This window comes from Nerophis ophidion, linkage group LG02 (assembly GCF_033978795.1).
Source record: "Nerophis ophidion isolate RoL-2023_Sa linkage group LG02, RoL_Noph_v1.0, whole genome shotgun sequence".
NCBI classification, from domain to species: Eukaryota; Metazoa; Chordata; class Actinopteri; order Syngnathiformes; family Syngnathidae; genus Nerophis; species Nerophis ophidion.
Window position 1 is genome coordinate 86,884,397 of NC_084612.1, and position 16,935 is coordinate 86,901,331.

The 16,935-nt window shown below is 41.8% G+C and overlaps 1 protein-coding gene across 1 annotated transcript in view; it reads right to left on the bottom strand.

Moving 5' to 3' along the window:
• Positions 1 to 16,935, bottom strand: part of LOC133547473 (zinc finger protein ZFP2-like) — a 34,852-nt gene that overhangs the window by 16,746 nt on the left and 1,171 nt on the right. Inside the window, exon 2 of the mRNA XM_061893160.1 lies at positions 3,037 to 3,783. Within this exon, the coding sequence (XP_061749144.1) occupies positions 3,037 to 3,783 (747 nt within the window). The remainder of the gene's footprint in view (positions 1 to 3,036; positions 3,784 to 16,935) is intronic.

Genomic DNA, 16,935 nt, shown 5'->3' on the forward strand with positions numbered 1-16,935 from the left:
GGTCATTAGAAAACATGACTGCACATCATGAAGGCAGCTACACTTTCCATTTTAAAGATCTAAAAAAAATATTTGGGGAATGTCCGGCGGACCAGATTGAAAAGCATGTGGCCCCCGGGCTTTAATTTTGCCCAGGTCTGTTGTAGATTGTCACTGAAGGCATCAAAACTATGACACCTGTGAAGTGAAAAACCCTTTCAGGTGACTACCTCTTGAAAACCATCCAGAGAATGCCAAGAGTGGGCAAAACAGTAATCAGAGCAAAGAATGGCTATTTTGAAGGAACTAGAATGTAAAACATGTTATTTTAACATTGTTTACCTTTTTAAGTATTTATTTATAATTTGATGCCTTCAGTGACAATTTACGATGTGAAAGTAAAGAAGAAGATAACGAGATGATGTGTCCAAACTTTTGGCCTGTGCTGCATACTAAACCACTCCTTCATACGTCCTCAGCCTGATTTGTATAAACCACCCTGAACTGTGATATGCGGTGGAAACACAAACCACAAACTTCTCCAGGAACCTTTAGGTGCAGGATCGAGAGGTTCCTGAACTTTTGGTGAAAAAGGGCCTAATTTCCTCCACATATGTAGCATACATGCCAACCCTTCCGAATTTTCTGGGAGACTCACGAATTTCAGTGCCTCTCCCGAAAATCTCCCGGGACAACCATTCTCCCGAATTTCTCCCGATTTCCAGCCAGACAACAATTTAGGGAGGGTAGCCTTAACGGCACCACCTTTAGCGTCCTCTCTCACCTGAAAAGGAGACTATTATATATGTCTCCGTTATCCATAGGTTTATCTATAACCCATAAAGTAGGCAGGCACGGAGCTATTTCTCAGCGTGTTTATTCCAGCCAGCACGTTAATACACTGACACGCAACATCCGGATTCCCATCATGCAGTGCTTAAAAACCACGGCATGTAGTAATGTCCAAAAACATAACAGAGACGAAAAAGAAAAACGAATAAGAGACCAAAATTTACAGCCGGACAACAATATTGGGGGCGTGTCTTAAAGGCACTGCCTTCAGCGTTCTCCCTCACCTGAAAAGGAGACTATTATATATGTCTCAATTATCAATAGGTGTATCTATAAACCATAACACGGTGGCCGAATGAATATAGTCACTCGTGAACGGTCAGAGAAGCACAAGGCGGTGGAAACGCAGCACCGGTCACAGCCCAGTATTATGGGACACCTTGCTAAATGGAGACAAGAGGGTGTAACATATGCCGAGACAAAGATGGCTATGCTGATAGCTGCAAGAAACATCCCGTTCTCACTTGCGGATGTTTTCAACAGAGATCGCTCGCCAGTACTTAAATGGCAGAACAAAGGCTATTCAAATAGTGAAAGGTAAGTGTTATTTTTTTTTTAGGTAAGCAGCAAGTCATTACTGTATACTGTACTATATATATATATATATATATATATATATATATATATATATATATATATATATATATATATGTATACATACATACATATATATACATACATATATATATATATACATACATAAGTATACATACATACATACCGTATATACATACATACTGTATATGTATATATATACATACATACATACCGTAAATACATACATACTGTATATATATATACATACACATATATACTGTATATATACATATATATATATATACAAACATACATACATATATACATATATATATTGTATATATACATATATATATACAAACATACATACATATATAGATATATATATATATATGTATATATATATACATACATATATATACATACATATATATATATATATATATACATAAGTATACATACATACATACCGTATATACATACATACTGTATATGTATATATATATATATACATACCGTAAATACATACATACTGTATATATATATACATACACATATATATACTGTATATATACATATATATATATACAAACATACATACATATATACATATATATACTGTATATATACATATATATACAAACATACATACATATATACATATATATACTGTATATATACATATATATATATATACAAACATACATACATATATAGATATATATACATAGATATATATCTATATATATACATATATATGCAGTATATATATATATATATATATATATATATATATATATATATATATATATATATATATATATATATATATATATATATATATATATATATATATACATATGATATATACATATAGATATATATAAGAAATACTTGAATTTTAGTGAATTCCAGCTCTAAATATACTCCTTCCCCCTTAACCCCGCCCAATCTCCCGAATTCGGAGGTCTTAAGGTTGACAAGTATGATCTGTAGGTGTCATGTGACATGAGTGGTGTAGCAGATGCACACCTCAACGGAAAAAGGCGCCGCACACTCTACGGCAGCACGTGGCGGCTCTAACACACGTGTTCTCGTCACAGTTTGGCATGAAGGTCGGGTTCCTTAGATATTCGTATCCACAAAAACTAGATCCAAGATGTGAGCGGAGGTTCCAAAAAAACTGATGAACTGTCCCAGGCAAAGAGGCGCAATCTGCTAAGGAACTCCAGGTTACGGCACACACTTGTGGGCGTTCGGTGTGGTCTATTCATGGTCTCTTCAACACTGTATAAAGGCTTAATGGTTCTACCGGGTTTGTCGGGGGTCGAGGAGTAAACAGGAGCTGTTGCCCAATGTAGGATACGATTTGTCAAACATTTCCATGCCTGGTCGGGACTCACTTAGCACTGCTGCTCCTCGCAGCACATTTATGTTTGTAGAGCTGGTACTGCCGAGTGAATCGTTCCTCGCACAGAGTGCAGCCGAATGGTTTGTCGCCGGTGTGTCTTCTCATGTGCGTATTCAAATTGCCCTTCTGCGAGAATCTCTCCCCGCAAACTGAACACGCGAAAGGCTTCTCGCCCGTGTGCGTCCTCATGTGCGTCATCAGGTTGCCCTTCTGGGAAAATCTCTCGTAACAAACCGAACACATAAATGGTTTCTCACCCGTGTGCGTTCTCATGTGCCGAGCCAACGCCGAGCTATCGCCGAAGTCCGTGCTGCAGACCGAGCAGGAAAACGGTTTCTCTCCAGTGTGCGTTCTTGTGTGCGATATCAGCTGGCCCTTCGTGGAGAATCTCTTATCGCAGAAAGAGCAGCGGAAGGGCTTTTCCCCCGTGTGTGTTCTCGTGTGCGTTATCAAATGGGCCTTTTCTGAGAAACGTTTGTCGCAAAACGGGCAGCAGAGTGGTTTCTCACCAGTGTGCGTTCTTGTGTGAGCCATCAAATGTGTCTTTTGGGGAAACGTTTTCGTGCAAAACGAGCAGTTGAATATTTGTTCTCCTTTGTACGAGGATGTAAAGTGTTTGTTGTCAGCTGTAAAGTCTTCATCATCAGTGTCTGGTGATTGCGACCTTGTGTCGTCGCTATCTGACAGCGGAACTAAGAGGCTGTCAGCTTGGGATCCTCTCGTCTCCTCACTTGGGCTGTGATCAAGCTGTGACCACCGAGTTTCTTCTTCGTCATCTTCGCTCTTCACAATCCCTGGAAACTTGCTGACGTCAGCGTCCTGCTGACCGATGCTGTGCTCCTCCTCTTCTTCCTTAATGTGGGGTGGCTGTGACTCTTCCTCTTTAATGTTTGGCAGCTCTAGCTTCTCCTCTTCTTTAATGCAGGGGGGCCCTGGCTCCAACTCTTCCTCTTTAAAGTGCTGCTTGACCCCAGGGCTCCACCGAAGAGCTTCCTCGCTGATGTCTGCAGGACACAAGGACACAAAGGCGGTTGAAAAGAAATAGTACAAACACGAACACAAATACGACTCATTGTCTAATGGACAGACAGATGGTGCTACAAGCTAAGATCGACGTGCATGGCCCAAAAAATGTCCTGGTTTAATTCGAATTGTTAATAAAACAGTCCTCTTCATCAGTTTAACATCATCAGGCCTTGAATTTTAACTTTTTAAGGTCAAGGCGAGTGTTGCCTTAAAGGAGGGCTCATATTTTAGGGCACCAAGGCAAGTTAGAAGGGCAGCAACAAGACAAACATTATATATATACTGTGTGTATATATATATATATATATATATATATATATACATACACAGTGGGGCAAAAGGTATTTAGTCAGCCACCGATTGTGTAAGTTCTCCCACTTAAAATGATGACAGAGTTCTGTAATTTTCATCATAGGTACACTTCAACTGCGAGAGACAGAATGTGAAAAAAAAATCCAGGATTTCACATTGTAGGAATTTTAAAGAAAATTTGTTTGTAAATTATGGTGGAAAATAAGTATTTGGTCACTTCAAACAAGGAAGATCTCTGGCTCTCACAGACCTGTAACTTCTTCTTTAAGAAGCTCTTCTGTCCTCCACTCGTTACCTGTATTAATGGAACCTGTTTGAACTCATTATCTGTATGAAAGACACCTGTCCACAGCCTCAAACAGTCAGACTCTAAACTCCACTAAGGCCAAGACCAAAGAGCTGTCGAAGGACACCAGGAAAAGAATTGTAGACCTGCACCAGACTGGGAAGAGTGAATCTACAATAGGCAAGCAACTTGGTGTGAAAAATTCAACTGTGGGAGCAATCGAAGACATACAAGACCACTGATAATCTCCCTCGATCTGGGGTCAAAATGATCACGAGTACGGTAAGCAAAAATCCCAGAACCACACGGGGGGACCTGGTGAGTGACCTGCAGAAAGCTGGGACCAAAGTAACAAAGGTTACCATCAGTAACACACTACGCCGACAGGGAATCAAATCCTGCAGTGCCAGATGTGTCCCCCTGCTTAAGCCAGTGCATGTCCAGGCCCGTCTGAAGTTTGCCAGAGAGCACATGGATGATATAGCAGAGGATTGGGAGAATGTCATGTGGTCAGATGAAACCAAAATACAACTTTTTGGTATAAATTCAACTTGTGTTTGGAGGAAGAAGAATACCGAGTTGCATCCCAGGAACACCATACCTACTGTGAAGCATGGAGGTGGAAACATCATGCTTTGGGGCAGTTTTTCTGCTAAGGGGACAGGATGACTGATCCGTGTTAAGGAAAGAATGAATGTGGCCATGTATCGTGAGATTTTGAGCCAAAACCTCCTTCCATCAGTGAGAGCTTTGAAGATGAAACGTGGCTGGGTCTTCCAGCATGACAATGATCCCAAACACACCGCCCGGGCAACGAAGGAGTGGCTCCGTAAGAAGAATTTGAAAGTCCTGGAGTGGCCTAGCCAGTCTCCAGACCTCAACCCCATTGAAAATCTGTTGGGTCAAGTCATACAGTCCTTGGTTTTCTGTCATGTTCATTACTCTCCTATAATATGGTCCGCTACAACTAAGTCTGACCTGAACAAACTGCAACTTGTTCAGGACAGAGCGGCTGGACTGGTATTTAAATGTTGTTTGCGCACTAATATTTCATTCATGCATTCAAGCCTGTCCTGGTTGTCGGTCGAACAAAAGATGCATTGTAGTCTCCTAATGTTCTTTAGAACTATCATGTTAGATCAATCACCAGATTACTTTTAAAAAAAGTTTTTTTTTTTTTTAAATCAACTAACACATATATTCATGACACTCGGAATGCAAGCAATGGCTATTTGGCACTTGCTGCTCCCAGGACCAATCTCCTCAAACATACAGTCATGCATGGATGTATATCATTCTGGAACCGGTTGCCGTCTCACATCAGGAGGATGCAAAACAATAACAGTGCAATACTTTTTCATAACATGGTCACCACTAGTTTCTCTTGATATATTCTTATTTTACTGTTATATTTTTATTTTCATTGCTGCTTTTTATTTTTTTTTCTTATTGTAATATTTTTCTATTTTGTTTCCATTTATACCCCCATTATTTACTTTTTAAATTCGATCTCAACTATATACACTGCTCCTGGAATTTTAATTTTCCTGAGGGAACTCTCCTGAAATATCAATCAATCAATCAATCAATGTTTACTTATATAGCCCTAAATCACTAGTGTCTCAAAGGGCTGCACAAACCACCACGACATCCTCGGTAGGCCCACATAAGGGCAAGGAAAACTCACACCCAGTGGGACGTCGGTGACAATGATGACTATGAGAACCTTGGAGAGGAGGAAAGCAATGGATGTCGAGCGGGTCTAACATGATACTGGGAAAGTTCAATCCACAAAGGATCCAACACAGTCGCGAGAGTCCAGTCCAAAGCGGATCCAACACAGCAGCGAGAGTCCCGTTCACAGCGGAGCCAGCAGGAAACCATCCCAAGCGGAGGCGGATCAGCAGCGCAGAGATGTCCCCAGCCGATACACAGGCAAGCAGTACATGGCCACCGGATCGGGAGAGTGGGACATAGAAGAAAAAGAAAAGAAACAGCAGATCAACTGGTCTAAAAAGGGAGTCTATTTAAAGGCTAGAGTATACAAATGAGTTTTAAGGTGAGACTTAAATGCTTCTACTGAGGTGGCATCTCGAACTGTTACCGGGAGGGCATTCCAGAGTACTGGAGCCCGAAATGAAAACGCTCTATAGCCCGCAGACTTTTTTTGGGCTTTGGGAATCACTAACAAGCCGGAGTCCTTTGAACGCAGATTTCTTGCCGGGACATATGGTACAATACAATCGGCAAGATAGGATGGAGCTAGACCGTGTAGTATTTTATACGTAAGTAGTAAAACCTTAAAGTCACATCTTAAGTGCACAGGAAGCCAGTGCAGGTGAGCCAGTACAGGCGTAATGTGATCTAACTTTCTTGTTCTTGTCAAAAGTCTAGCAGCCGCATTTTGTACCAACTGTAATCTTTTAATGCTAGACATGGGGAGACCCGAAAATAATACGTTACAGTAGTCGAGGCGAGACGTAACAAACGCATGGATAATGATCTCAGCGTCTTTAGTGGACAGAATGGAGCGAATTTTAGCGATATTACGGAGATGAAAGAAGGCCGTTTTAGTAACGCTTTTAATGTGTGCCTCAAAGGAGAGAGTTGGGTCGAAGATAATACCCAGATTCTTTACCGTGTCGCCTTGTTTAATTGTTTGGTTGTCAAATGTTAGAGTTGTATTATTAAATAGAGTTCGGTGTCTAGCAGGACCGATAATCAGCAATACTATCTATCTATCCATCCATCCATCCATCCATCTATGTACTATAATACACCGCATGGTGCAACCTGGACACATCATCAGTGATTCTCCCGGGGTCATAGGGTATTTCGGGTCTTAATCAGACACCCTCACCCGGGCGACCCAGCCGAGGATGATCAGTCCCTCGACTTGTGTCCAGGTAGCGCACTACGCCACGCGTCCCCCCTCCTCAACCAGAGCAAACGTGAAGCCTTTTCAGACGCTTCCAAGATGTTTTTTATGACTCTTCGCCTGTGCAGTCCACAAATTCCAAGGAGCCCCAGGACACGGTGTAAGGACTTGCCTGCAAAACCCCTGCAGCCCACCTCAATAGGCTCGCAGCGGGCCTTCCATCCGTTCCTCCGGCAGTCAGCCACAAGATCTGCATATTTCGCCCTCTTCCTTTCCTGAGCTTCCTCCATTCTGTCCTCCCAGGGGACAGTTAGCTCAAGGAGCACCACCTGCTTGCTGCTTCCAGACATCAATACCATGTCTGGCCGTAGTGTTGTGGTTGCAATGATGTCTGGGAATCGCAACTGCCTTCCTAGATCAACCAAGAGCTGCCAGTCCCTTGCTGTTGTTAGCAGGCTACCCTGGGTCTTCTTGGAGGGTTGAGGTTTCTCTCCTGCTCGGACAAATTAATCTTTCACAAAGTACATTTTCATTCAAAACAGCTTTGAAGATACACCTATTACAGCTGCCCACATGACCTGAATTTTTAATACTGGGTTTAACTAGCTTTTTTTTTTTATCAATCAATCAATCAATCAATCAATGTTTACTTATATAGCCCTAAATCACTAGTGTCTCAAAGGGCTGCACAAACCACTACGACATCCTCGGTAGGCCCACATAAGGGCAAGGAAAACTCACACCCAGTGGGACACCGGTGACGATAATGACCCAGTGGGACGTCGGTGACAATGATGACTATGAGAACATGATACTGTGATACTGATGATACTGATGACTGTGAGAACATATGAGAACATGATACTGTGAAAGATCAATCCATAATGGATCCAACACAGTCGCGAGAGTCCAGTCCAAAGCGGATCCAACACAGCAGCGAGAGTCCCGTTCACAGCGGAGCCAGCAGGAAACCATCCCAAGCGGATGCTGATCAGCAGCGCAGAGATGTCCCCAGCCGATACACAGGCGAGCAGTACATGGCCACCGGATCGGACCGGACTCCCTCCACAAAGGAGAGTGGGACATAGAAGAAAAAGAAAAGAAACGGCAGATCAACTGGTCTAAAAAGGGAGTCTATTTAAAGGCTAGAGTATACAAATGAGTTTTAATTATTACCGTTGCGATGCGTGGGTTCATTTATTATTTGTGTGAGACCACAGCTATCAATTATAGTCTGGAGCGCTACGCACGGTGGGTCCGATGGGGTATTCATATGGATATTAAAGTCCCCCATTATGATTATATTATCGGCGTGTGTCACTAGATCAGCAACGAACTCTGAGAATTCATTGATCAAGTCCGAATAGGGCCCTGGGGGGCGGTAGATAACAGCCAGGTGTAGAGACAGCGGTGTGACAGACCTCATAGTAAGCACCTCAAACGATTTATATTTATTATTTATGTTAGGACTAAGGTTAAAGTTTTCGTTTTAATCTTATGTTGTATTTTTCCTTTGTATAATGTTTGGTAATGCATGTATTCTTTGTATTTTTTATTTTGTATGCTCCTATATGGATCCTAGGAAGACTAGCAGCCACTCAGTTGGTTGAGTGGCCGTGCCAGCAACCTGAGGGTTGCAGGTTCGATTCCCGCTTCCGCCATCCTAGTCACTGCCGTTGTGTCCTTGGGCAAGACACTTTACCCACCTGCTCCCAGTGCCACCCACACTGGTTTAAATGTAACTTAGATATTGGGTTTCACTATGTAAAGCGCTTTGAGTCACTAGAGAAAAGCGCTATATAAATATAAAGAGAAAGAGAAGTTGCCTTGGCGTCAGCTAATGGGGATCCATTCAATAAACAATAAACAATAATGGAAGGGTTTCAGATGGCCATAGCTTGACCATAGAACGGATTAATTCACTTAATTTGTAAACATAGACCAGTCTCGCAGAACACGTTTGTTTTTTTTGTGTTTTAGCATGAATTGGATCAATTATTAGGCTGACCATATTCTGAAATGTCAAAAAGAGGACACATATATGCGGGCAGCACGCCAAGGCCGAGACGTGGGGAAAATTTGCCAATGACACTCGAACTTGCTTTATAAATAATATATTTATTTAAACAAAGCATGTTTTTCTCCTGTGTTGGCGCTAGGAATTTTCTCAATGGGGTACCAGGGACCCCATCATAAAAATGGGGTCCCACGGTAAATTTTTGGGGTCCCACTTTTTTGTAAGCGTTTTCAAAACGTATGCATTGTCCTGTTCTATCTCACATTATATACTGTATAGTTTTCTCTCGTTTTGAGGAAATAACATTAGAGGAATTGTTACAACGTGTAAATGGAATAAAACAGACAACATGTTTACTTGACCCTCTTCCTGGGAAACTGATCAAGGAGCTCTTTGTATTATTAGGTCCATCAGTGCTAAATATTATAAACTTATCACTCTCCTCGGGCACTGTTCCCCTAGCATTCAAAAAAGCGGTTATTCATCCTCTTCTTAAAAGACCTAACCTCGATCCTGACCTCATGGTAAACTACCGACCGGTGTCTCACCTTCCCTTTATTTCAAAAATCCTTGAAAACATTGTTGCGGAGCAGTTAAATGAACACTTAGCGTCTAACAATCTATGTGAAACCTTTCAATCCGGTTTCAGGGCAAATCACTCCACGGAGACAGCCCTCGCAAAAATGACTAATGATCTATTGCTAACGATGGATTCTGATGCGTCATCTATGTTGCTGCTCCTCGATCTTAGCGCTGCTTTCGATACCGTCGATCATAATATTTTATTAGAACGTATCAAAACACGAATTGGTATGTCAGACTTAGCCCTGTCTTGGTTTAACTCTTATCTTACTGATAGGATGCAGTGTGTCTCCCATAACAATGTGACCTCGGACTACGTTAAGGTAACGTGTGGAGTTCCCCAGGGTTCGGTCCTTGGCCCTGCACTCTTCAGCATCTACATGCTGCCGCTAGGTGACATCATACGCAAATACGGTGTTAGCTTTCACTGTTATGCTGATGACACCCAACTCTACATGCCCCTAAAGCTGACCAACATGCCGGATTGTAGTCAGCTGGAGGCGTGTCTTAATGAAATTAAACAATGGATGTCCGCTAACTTTTTGCAACTCAACGCCAAAAAAACGGAAATGCTTATTATCGGTCCTGCTAGACACCGAACTCTATTTAATAATACAACTCTAACATTTGACAACCAAACAATTAAACAAGGCGACACGGTAAAGAATCTGGGTATTATCTTCCACCCAACTCTCTCCTTTGAGTCACACATTAAAAGCGTTACTAAAACGGCCTTCTTTCATCTCTGCAATATCGCTAAAATTCGCTCCATTCTGTCCACTAAAGACGCTGAGATCATTATCCATGCGTTTGTTACGTCTCGCCTCGACTACTGTAACGTATTATTTTCGGGTCTCCCCATGTCTAGCATTAAAAGATTACAGTTGGTACAAAATGCGGCTGCTAGACTTTTGACAAGAACAAGAAAGTTTGATCACATTACGCCTGTACTGTATATACCTTTATATACATATATACATACATATATACCTGTACTGGCTCACCTGCACTGGCTTCCTGTGCACTTAAGATGTGACTTTAAGGTTTTACTACTTACGTATAAAATACTACACGGTCTAGCTCCATCCTATCTTGCCGATTGTATTGTACCATATGTCCCGGCAAGAAATCTGCGTTCAAAGGACTCCGGCTTATTAGTGATTCCCAAAGCCCAAAAAAAGTCTGCGGGCTATAGAGCGTTTTCATTTCGGGCTCCAGTACTCTGGAATGCCCTCCCGGTAACAGTTCGAGATGCTACCTCAGTAGAAGCATTTAAGTCTCACCTTAAAACTCATTTGTATACTGTAGCCTTTAAATAGACTCCCTTTTTAGACCAGTTGATCTGCCGTTTCTTTTCTTTTTCTTCTATGTCCCACTCTCCCTTGTGGAGGGGGTCCGGTCCGATCCGGTGGCCATGTACTGCTTGCCTGTGTATCGGCTCGGGACATCTCTGCGATGCTGATCCGCCTCCGCTTGGGATGGTTTCCTGCTGGCTCCGCTGTGAACGGGACTCTCGCTGCTGTGTTGGATCCGCTTTGGACTGGACTCTCGCGACTGTGTTGGATCAATTATGGATTGATCTTTCACAGTATCATGTTCTCATATGTTCTCATAGTCATCAGTATCACAGTATCATGTTCTCATAGTCATCATTGTCACCGACGTCCCACCGGGTCATTATTGTCACCGACGTCCCACTGGGTGTGAGTTTTCCTTGCCCTTATGTGGGCCTACCGAGGATGTCGTAGTGGTTTGTGCAGCCCTTTGAGACACTAGTGATTTAGGGCTATATAAGTAAACATTGACTGATTGATTGATTTTGCACTGTTATAAAATTTAATAAATCAGAAACTGATGACATGGTGCTGTGTTTGACTTCTTTATCTCTTTTTTTCAACCAAAAATGCTTTGCTCTGATTAGGGGGTACTTGAATTAAAAAAATGTTTACAGGGGGTGTAAGTGTTGTTGAAAACTTACACTTAATATTTTTTGTTTTAAGGATTAACATTTTTTGTTGTAAATTATTATGGTTCTGAAGTCATGTTATATTTTTTGTAAATAAGACACATTTGGGTTACTATAAAAGGGGCAATTTATTTTCTTTGTCACACCGCTATTCTCGCGAGATTTGGTGTGCTGTTTGGAGTTGCAGACATGCAAAGGACTTTAGGCCATCAGCAGCAGTGGGGAACATTTGGCTAGCTGAACAAGGTATTTGTCATATTGTGTTGTAATCTTCCGTATTTCTGTGGAGTGCATTGGTTTGATTTTTTTTGTTCGCTCATGTAGTTGCACAACACTGGAGTGTTTGCTGCACAAGAACCTCCGAAGTGGCAGGCGGCCACGGGGTAGCTATTTTTGTTTGGCACCTTGTTTGCCTGGGACTGAAGTATTTCTAAAACTATTGCATTTCATGTCTTGTCCTGTAGTTTTCACGGCTAAAACTCAAGTAAAGAGCCCGTCTTTAAGAAACCGAGCCAGTGTTGTCATTTCGGAGCCACAGGGGGTACATCACTGAAAAAAGGTTGAGAACCACTGACCAATATGGCTGTAGGAGCCTAAATACTCTTTAAGTTATTTTACATTTTATGGAAGGTGCTTTATGTTTATTCAGCTATAAGGACACTATTTACTTCATTTGCACGATAAGAAAATTGATATTTTGAATGCTTAGAGTATTTATATAAAGCTCACTTTAATTGTAATTATTACATTTGTCAAAATTATTTGATGACGTAACTGTTTTAAGTGCATACATGGCGGAAGGATCTGTGTGGTAAGGGGGTTTTTGGACGCAAGGTGTCATGGGTAATGGCAGTCAGGTGCGCTGGAATCGAGCCACAGTTTTTTGACCTCACTCATACTTTTTGTAACTCTTACTGCAACAAACTCTCTTTATTTTGTCATTCATTTGTTCCCACATCAAGACTGTTTTATGTTTTGAATTATTAGATCACAAGTAAACCATACAAACGAAGAAGAACGTCTGGAGTTTGGTTTTGTTGTTGCCGCAGCAAGCGGAGTGAATGTGATAGTAGAGGAGCGTCAAGCTAAGGCTACTTTAGGAATCTGCAATGGCTGTTGAGCAAGTATGCCTTGATTGACAATCAAAACCACAATCTCGCTCTCTCTGTATCTGCCCCTCCCTCACCAATGCTATTGCTTGCGCACACCCTCACAATTGTATTGTTGTCAACCCCTCTTCACCATGTACTTATATTAAAAATAAACGCAACCTTGACAGAAAACGCCGGTCATTTGAGGCATTTAAGAAACCCCGCCCGGACACCCCGGACAGTCCCGCAAAAGAGGACGTATGGGCAGTGTATCAATTATAAATAAAAACAAAGCGTGCAAACAAATCAAATAAGGGGAAAGGTACATATAAAAATGAAGTAATGATCAAGTACGACGTTACTAAACATTTAAGAGGAGGAGGTAAACAAACCTGCTTTGTGTGACTCCATTGTGGTTTGGAAGCGGCATCCAGTAGCTCGTTGTCGTCTTTTGTTCGAGAAAGTTCTTTCTCGTACTCTGCTATCTTTCTTTCTAACGCCACAGACATGTCCTCACTCGACGCAGTTTGTTTCTTACTCGCCGACGCTCTTTTGACTTTGTACCCATATTTCATACAATTAGCAGGACTTAGCATGTGTTGCTAACTTTCGCGTCTCTTTGTTAGCAGCTAACAAGCTAAGCTAGCGAGGAAAAAAAACTTCGATACGAGACTGAAATAAACGGTGACGTCTGATCCAGGTTAGGCGTCATCAACGTGAAATTAATAAATGAGAGTAAATATCGAAAAATATTTTTAAGAAAGGGCAATTTTACTCGGCTTGGCAGTGTTTGAGAAGGGCGGAAGTGCTACGGCAAGTCCATATAGACAAACTACATTCCCTGTTTGCGTCTATAAATAAAATATAAAATAGTACATATGAAGCTAAATGCAAGTGTTTCCATTTTGTTTTTTATTTATTATTTTACTTATTTTTTGTCTGATGTTGTATTTGTTTTATATAATTCCGTGAGGTGTATATTATTATTATTATTATTATTATTATTATTATTATTATTATTATTTTTGTTCGGTTTGTACTTCAATCAATCAATCAATCAATGTTTACTTATATAGCCCTAAATCACTAGTGTCTCAAAGGGCTGCACAAACCACCACGACATCCTCGGTAGGCCCACATAAGGGCAAGGAAAACTCACACCCAGTGGGACGTCGGTGACAATAATGATCCAGTGGGACGTCTGTGACAATAATGATTATGAGAACCTTAGAGAGGAGGAAAGCAATGGATGTCGAGCGGGTCTAACATGATACTGTGAAAGTTCAATCCACAATGGATCCAACACAGTCGCGAGAGTCCAGTCCAAAGCGGGTCCAACTCAGCAGCGAGAGTCCCGTTCACAGCGGAGCCAGCAGGAAACCATCCCAAGCGGAGGCGGATCAGCAGCGCAGAGATGTCGAGGCGGATCAGCAGCGCAGAGATGTCCCCAGCCGATACACAGGCAAGCAGTACATGGCCACCGGATCGGACCGGACCCCCTCCACAGGGGAGAGTGGGACATAGAAGAAAAAGAAAAGAAACAGCAGATCAACTGGTCTAAAAAGGGAGTCTATTTAAAGGCTACAGTATACAAATGAGTTTTAAGGTGAGACTTAAATGCTTCTACTGAGGTGGCATCTCGAACTGTTACCGGGAGGGCATTCCAGAGTACTGGAGCCCGAACGGAAAACGCTCTATAGCCCGCAGACTTTTTTTGGGCTTTGGGAATCACTAACAAGCCGGAATCCTTTGAACGCAGATTTCTTGCCGGGACATATGGTACAATACAATCGGCAAGATAGGATGGAGCTAGACCGTGTAGTATTTTATACGTAAGTAGTAAAACCTTAAAGTCACATCTTAAGTGCACAGGAAGCCAGTGCAGGTGAGCCAGTACAGGCGTAATGTGATCAAACTTTCTTGTTCTTGTCAAAAGTCTAGCAGCCGCATTTTGTACCAACTGTAATCTTTTAATGCTAGACATGGGGAGACCCGAAAATAATACGTTACAGTAGTCGAGGCGAGACGTAACAAACGCATGGATAATGATCTCAGCGTCCTTAGTGGACAGAATGGAGCGAATTTTAGCGATATTACGGAGATGAAAGAAGGCCGTTTTAGTAACGCTTTTAATGTGTGCCTCAAAGGAGAGAGTTGGGTCGAAGATAATACCCAGATTCTTTACCGTGTCGCCTTGTTTAATTGTTTGGTTGTCAAATGTTAGAGTTGTATTATTAAATAGAGTTCGGTGTCTAGCAGGACCGATAATCAGCATTTCCGTTTTTTTGGCATTGAGTTGCAAAAAGTTAGCGGACATCCATTGTTTAATTTCATTAAGACACGCCTCCAGCTGACTACAATCCGGCGTGTTGGTCAGCTTTAGGGGCATGTAGAGTTGGGTGTCATCAGCATAACAGTGAAAGCTAACACCGTATTTGCGTATGATGTCACCTAGCGGCAGCATGTAGATGCTGAAGAGTGCAGGGCCAAGGACCGAACCCTGGGGAACTCCACACGTTACCTTAACGTAGTCCGAGGTCACATTGTTATGGGAGACACACTGCATCCTATCAGTAAGATAAGAGTTAAACCAAGACAGGGCTAAGTCTGACATACCAATTCGTGTTTTGATACGTTCTAATAAAATATTATGATCGACGGTATCGAAAGCAGCGCTAAGATCGAGGAGCAGCAACATAGATGACGCATCAGAATCCATCGTTAGCAATAGATCATTAGTCATTTTTGCGAGGGCTGTCTCCGTCGAGTGATTTGCCCTGAAACCGGATTGAAAGGTTTCACATAGATTGTTAGACGCTAAGTGTTCATTTAACTGCTCCGCAACAATTTTTTCGAGGATTTTTGAAATAAAGGGAAGGTGAGACACCGGTCGGTAGTTTACCATGAGGTCAGGATCGAGGTTAGGTCTTTTAAGAAGAGGATGAATAACCGCTTTTTTGAATGCTAGGGGAACAGTGCCCGAGGAAAGTGATAAGTTTATAATATTTAGCACTGATGGACCTAATAATACAAAGAGCTCCTTGATCAGTTTCCCAGGAAGAGGGTCAAGTAAACATGTTGTTTGTTTTATTCCATTTACACGTTGTAACAATTCCTCTAATGTTATTTCCTCAAAACGAGAGAAACTATTTTGGAGGGCAGTATCCGCCGTATATACAATCGTGTCAGTGTTAATAGAACCCCGTTGTAGCTGGGACGCATTGTCTTTAATCTCCTTTCTAATGACTTCAATTTTCTTACTAAAGAATTGCATAAAGTCATCAGCTGAGTGGGTGGAGCTACTGGAAGGAGTCCCTTGTTGGGTAAGCGATGCTACCGTACTAAACAAAAATTTAGGATCGTTTTTATTACGGTGGATGAGATTTGAGTAATAATTAGCTTTAGCTAAGGTAAGCATGCGTTTATAAGTTATTAAACCATCACTAAATGCTTGATGGTGCACCTCAAGTTTAGTCGTGCGCCATTTGCGTTCCAGCTTTCTGCATAATAATTTCTGAGCTCTAGTTTCTTCTGTAAACCACGGGGTGCGCTTTTTTGGAGCCTTTTTTAACTTTAGCGGTGCTATGTTATCAATGGTTTCGCGCAGGGCGTCGTTAAAGTTGTTAGTGAGGTTATCAATAGAGCCCACATACTTTGGGAATGGTGCCATTACCGAGGGCAGTAGGTCAGCAAGAGTTGTCGTTGTGGCCGTATTAATGTTGCGGCTGCTATAGCAGTTATTATTATTATTAGTTTGACGAACATGCGTCTGAACCTCGAATTTTATAAGGTAATGATCGGACAATACTTTAGTATACGGGAGTATCGTAACTTTGGAAGCGGTGATACCCCTGACAAGCACTAGGTCTATCGTATTACCGTTGCGATGCGTGGGTTCATTTATTATTTGTGTGAGACCACAGCTATCAATTATAGTCTGGAGCGCTACGCACGGTGGGTCCGATGGGGTATTCATATGGATATTAAAGTCCCCCATT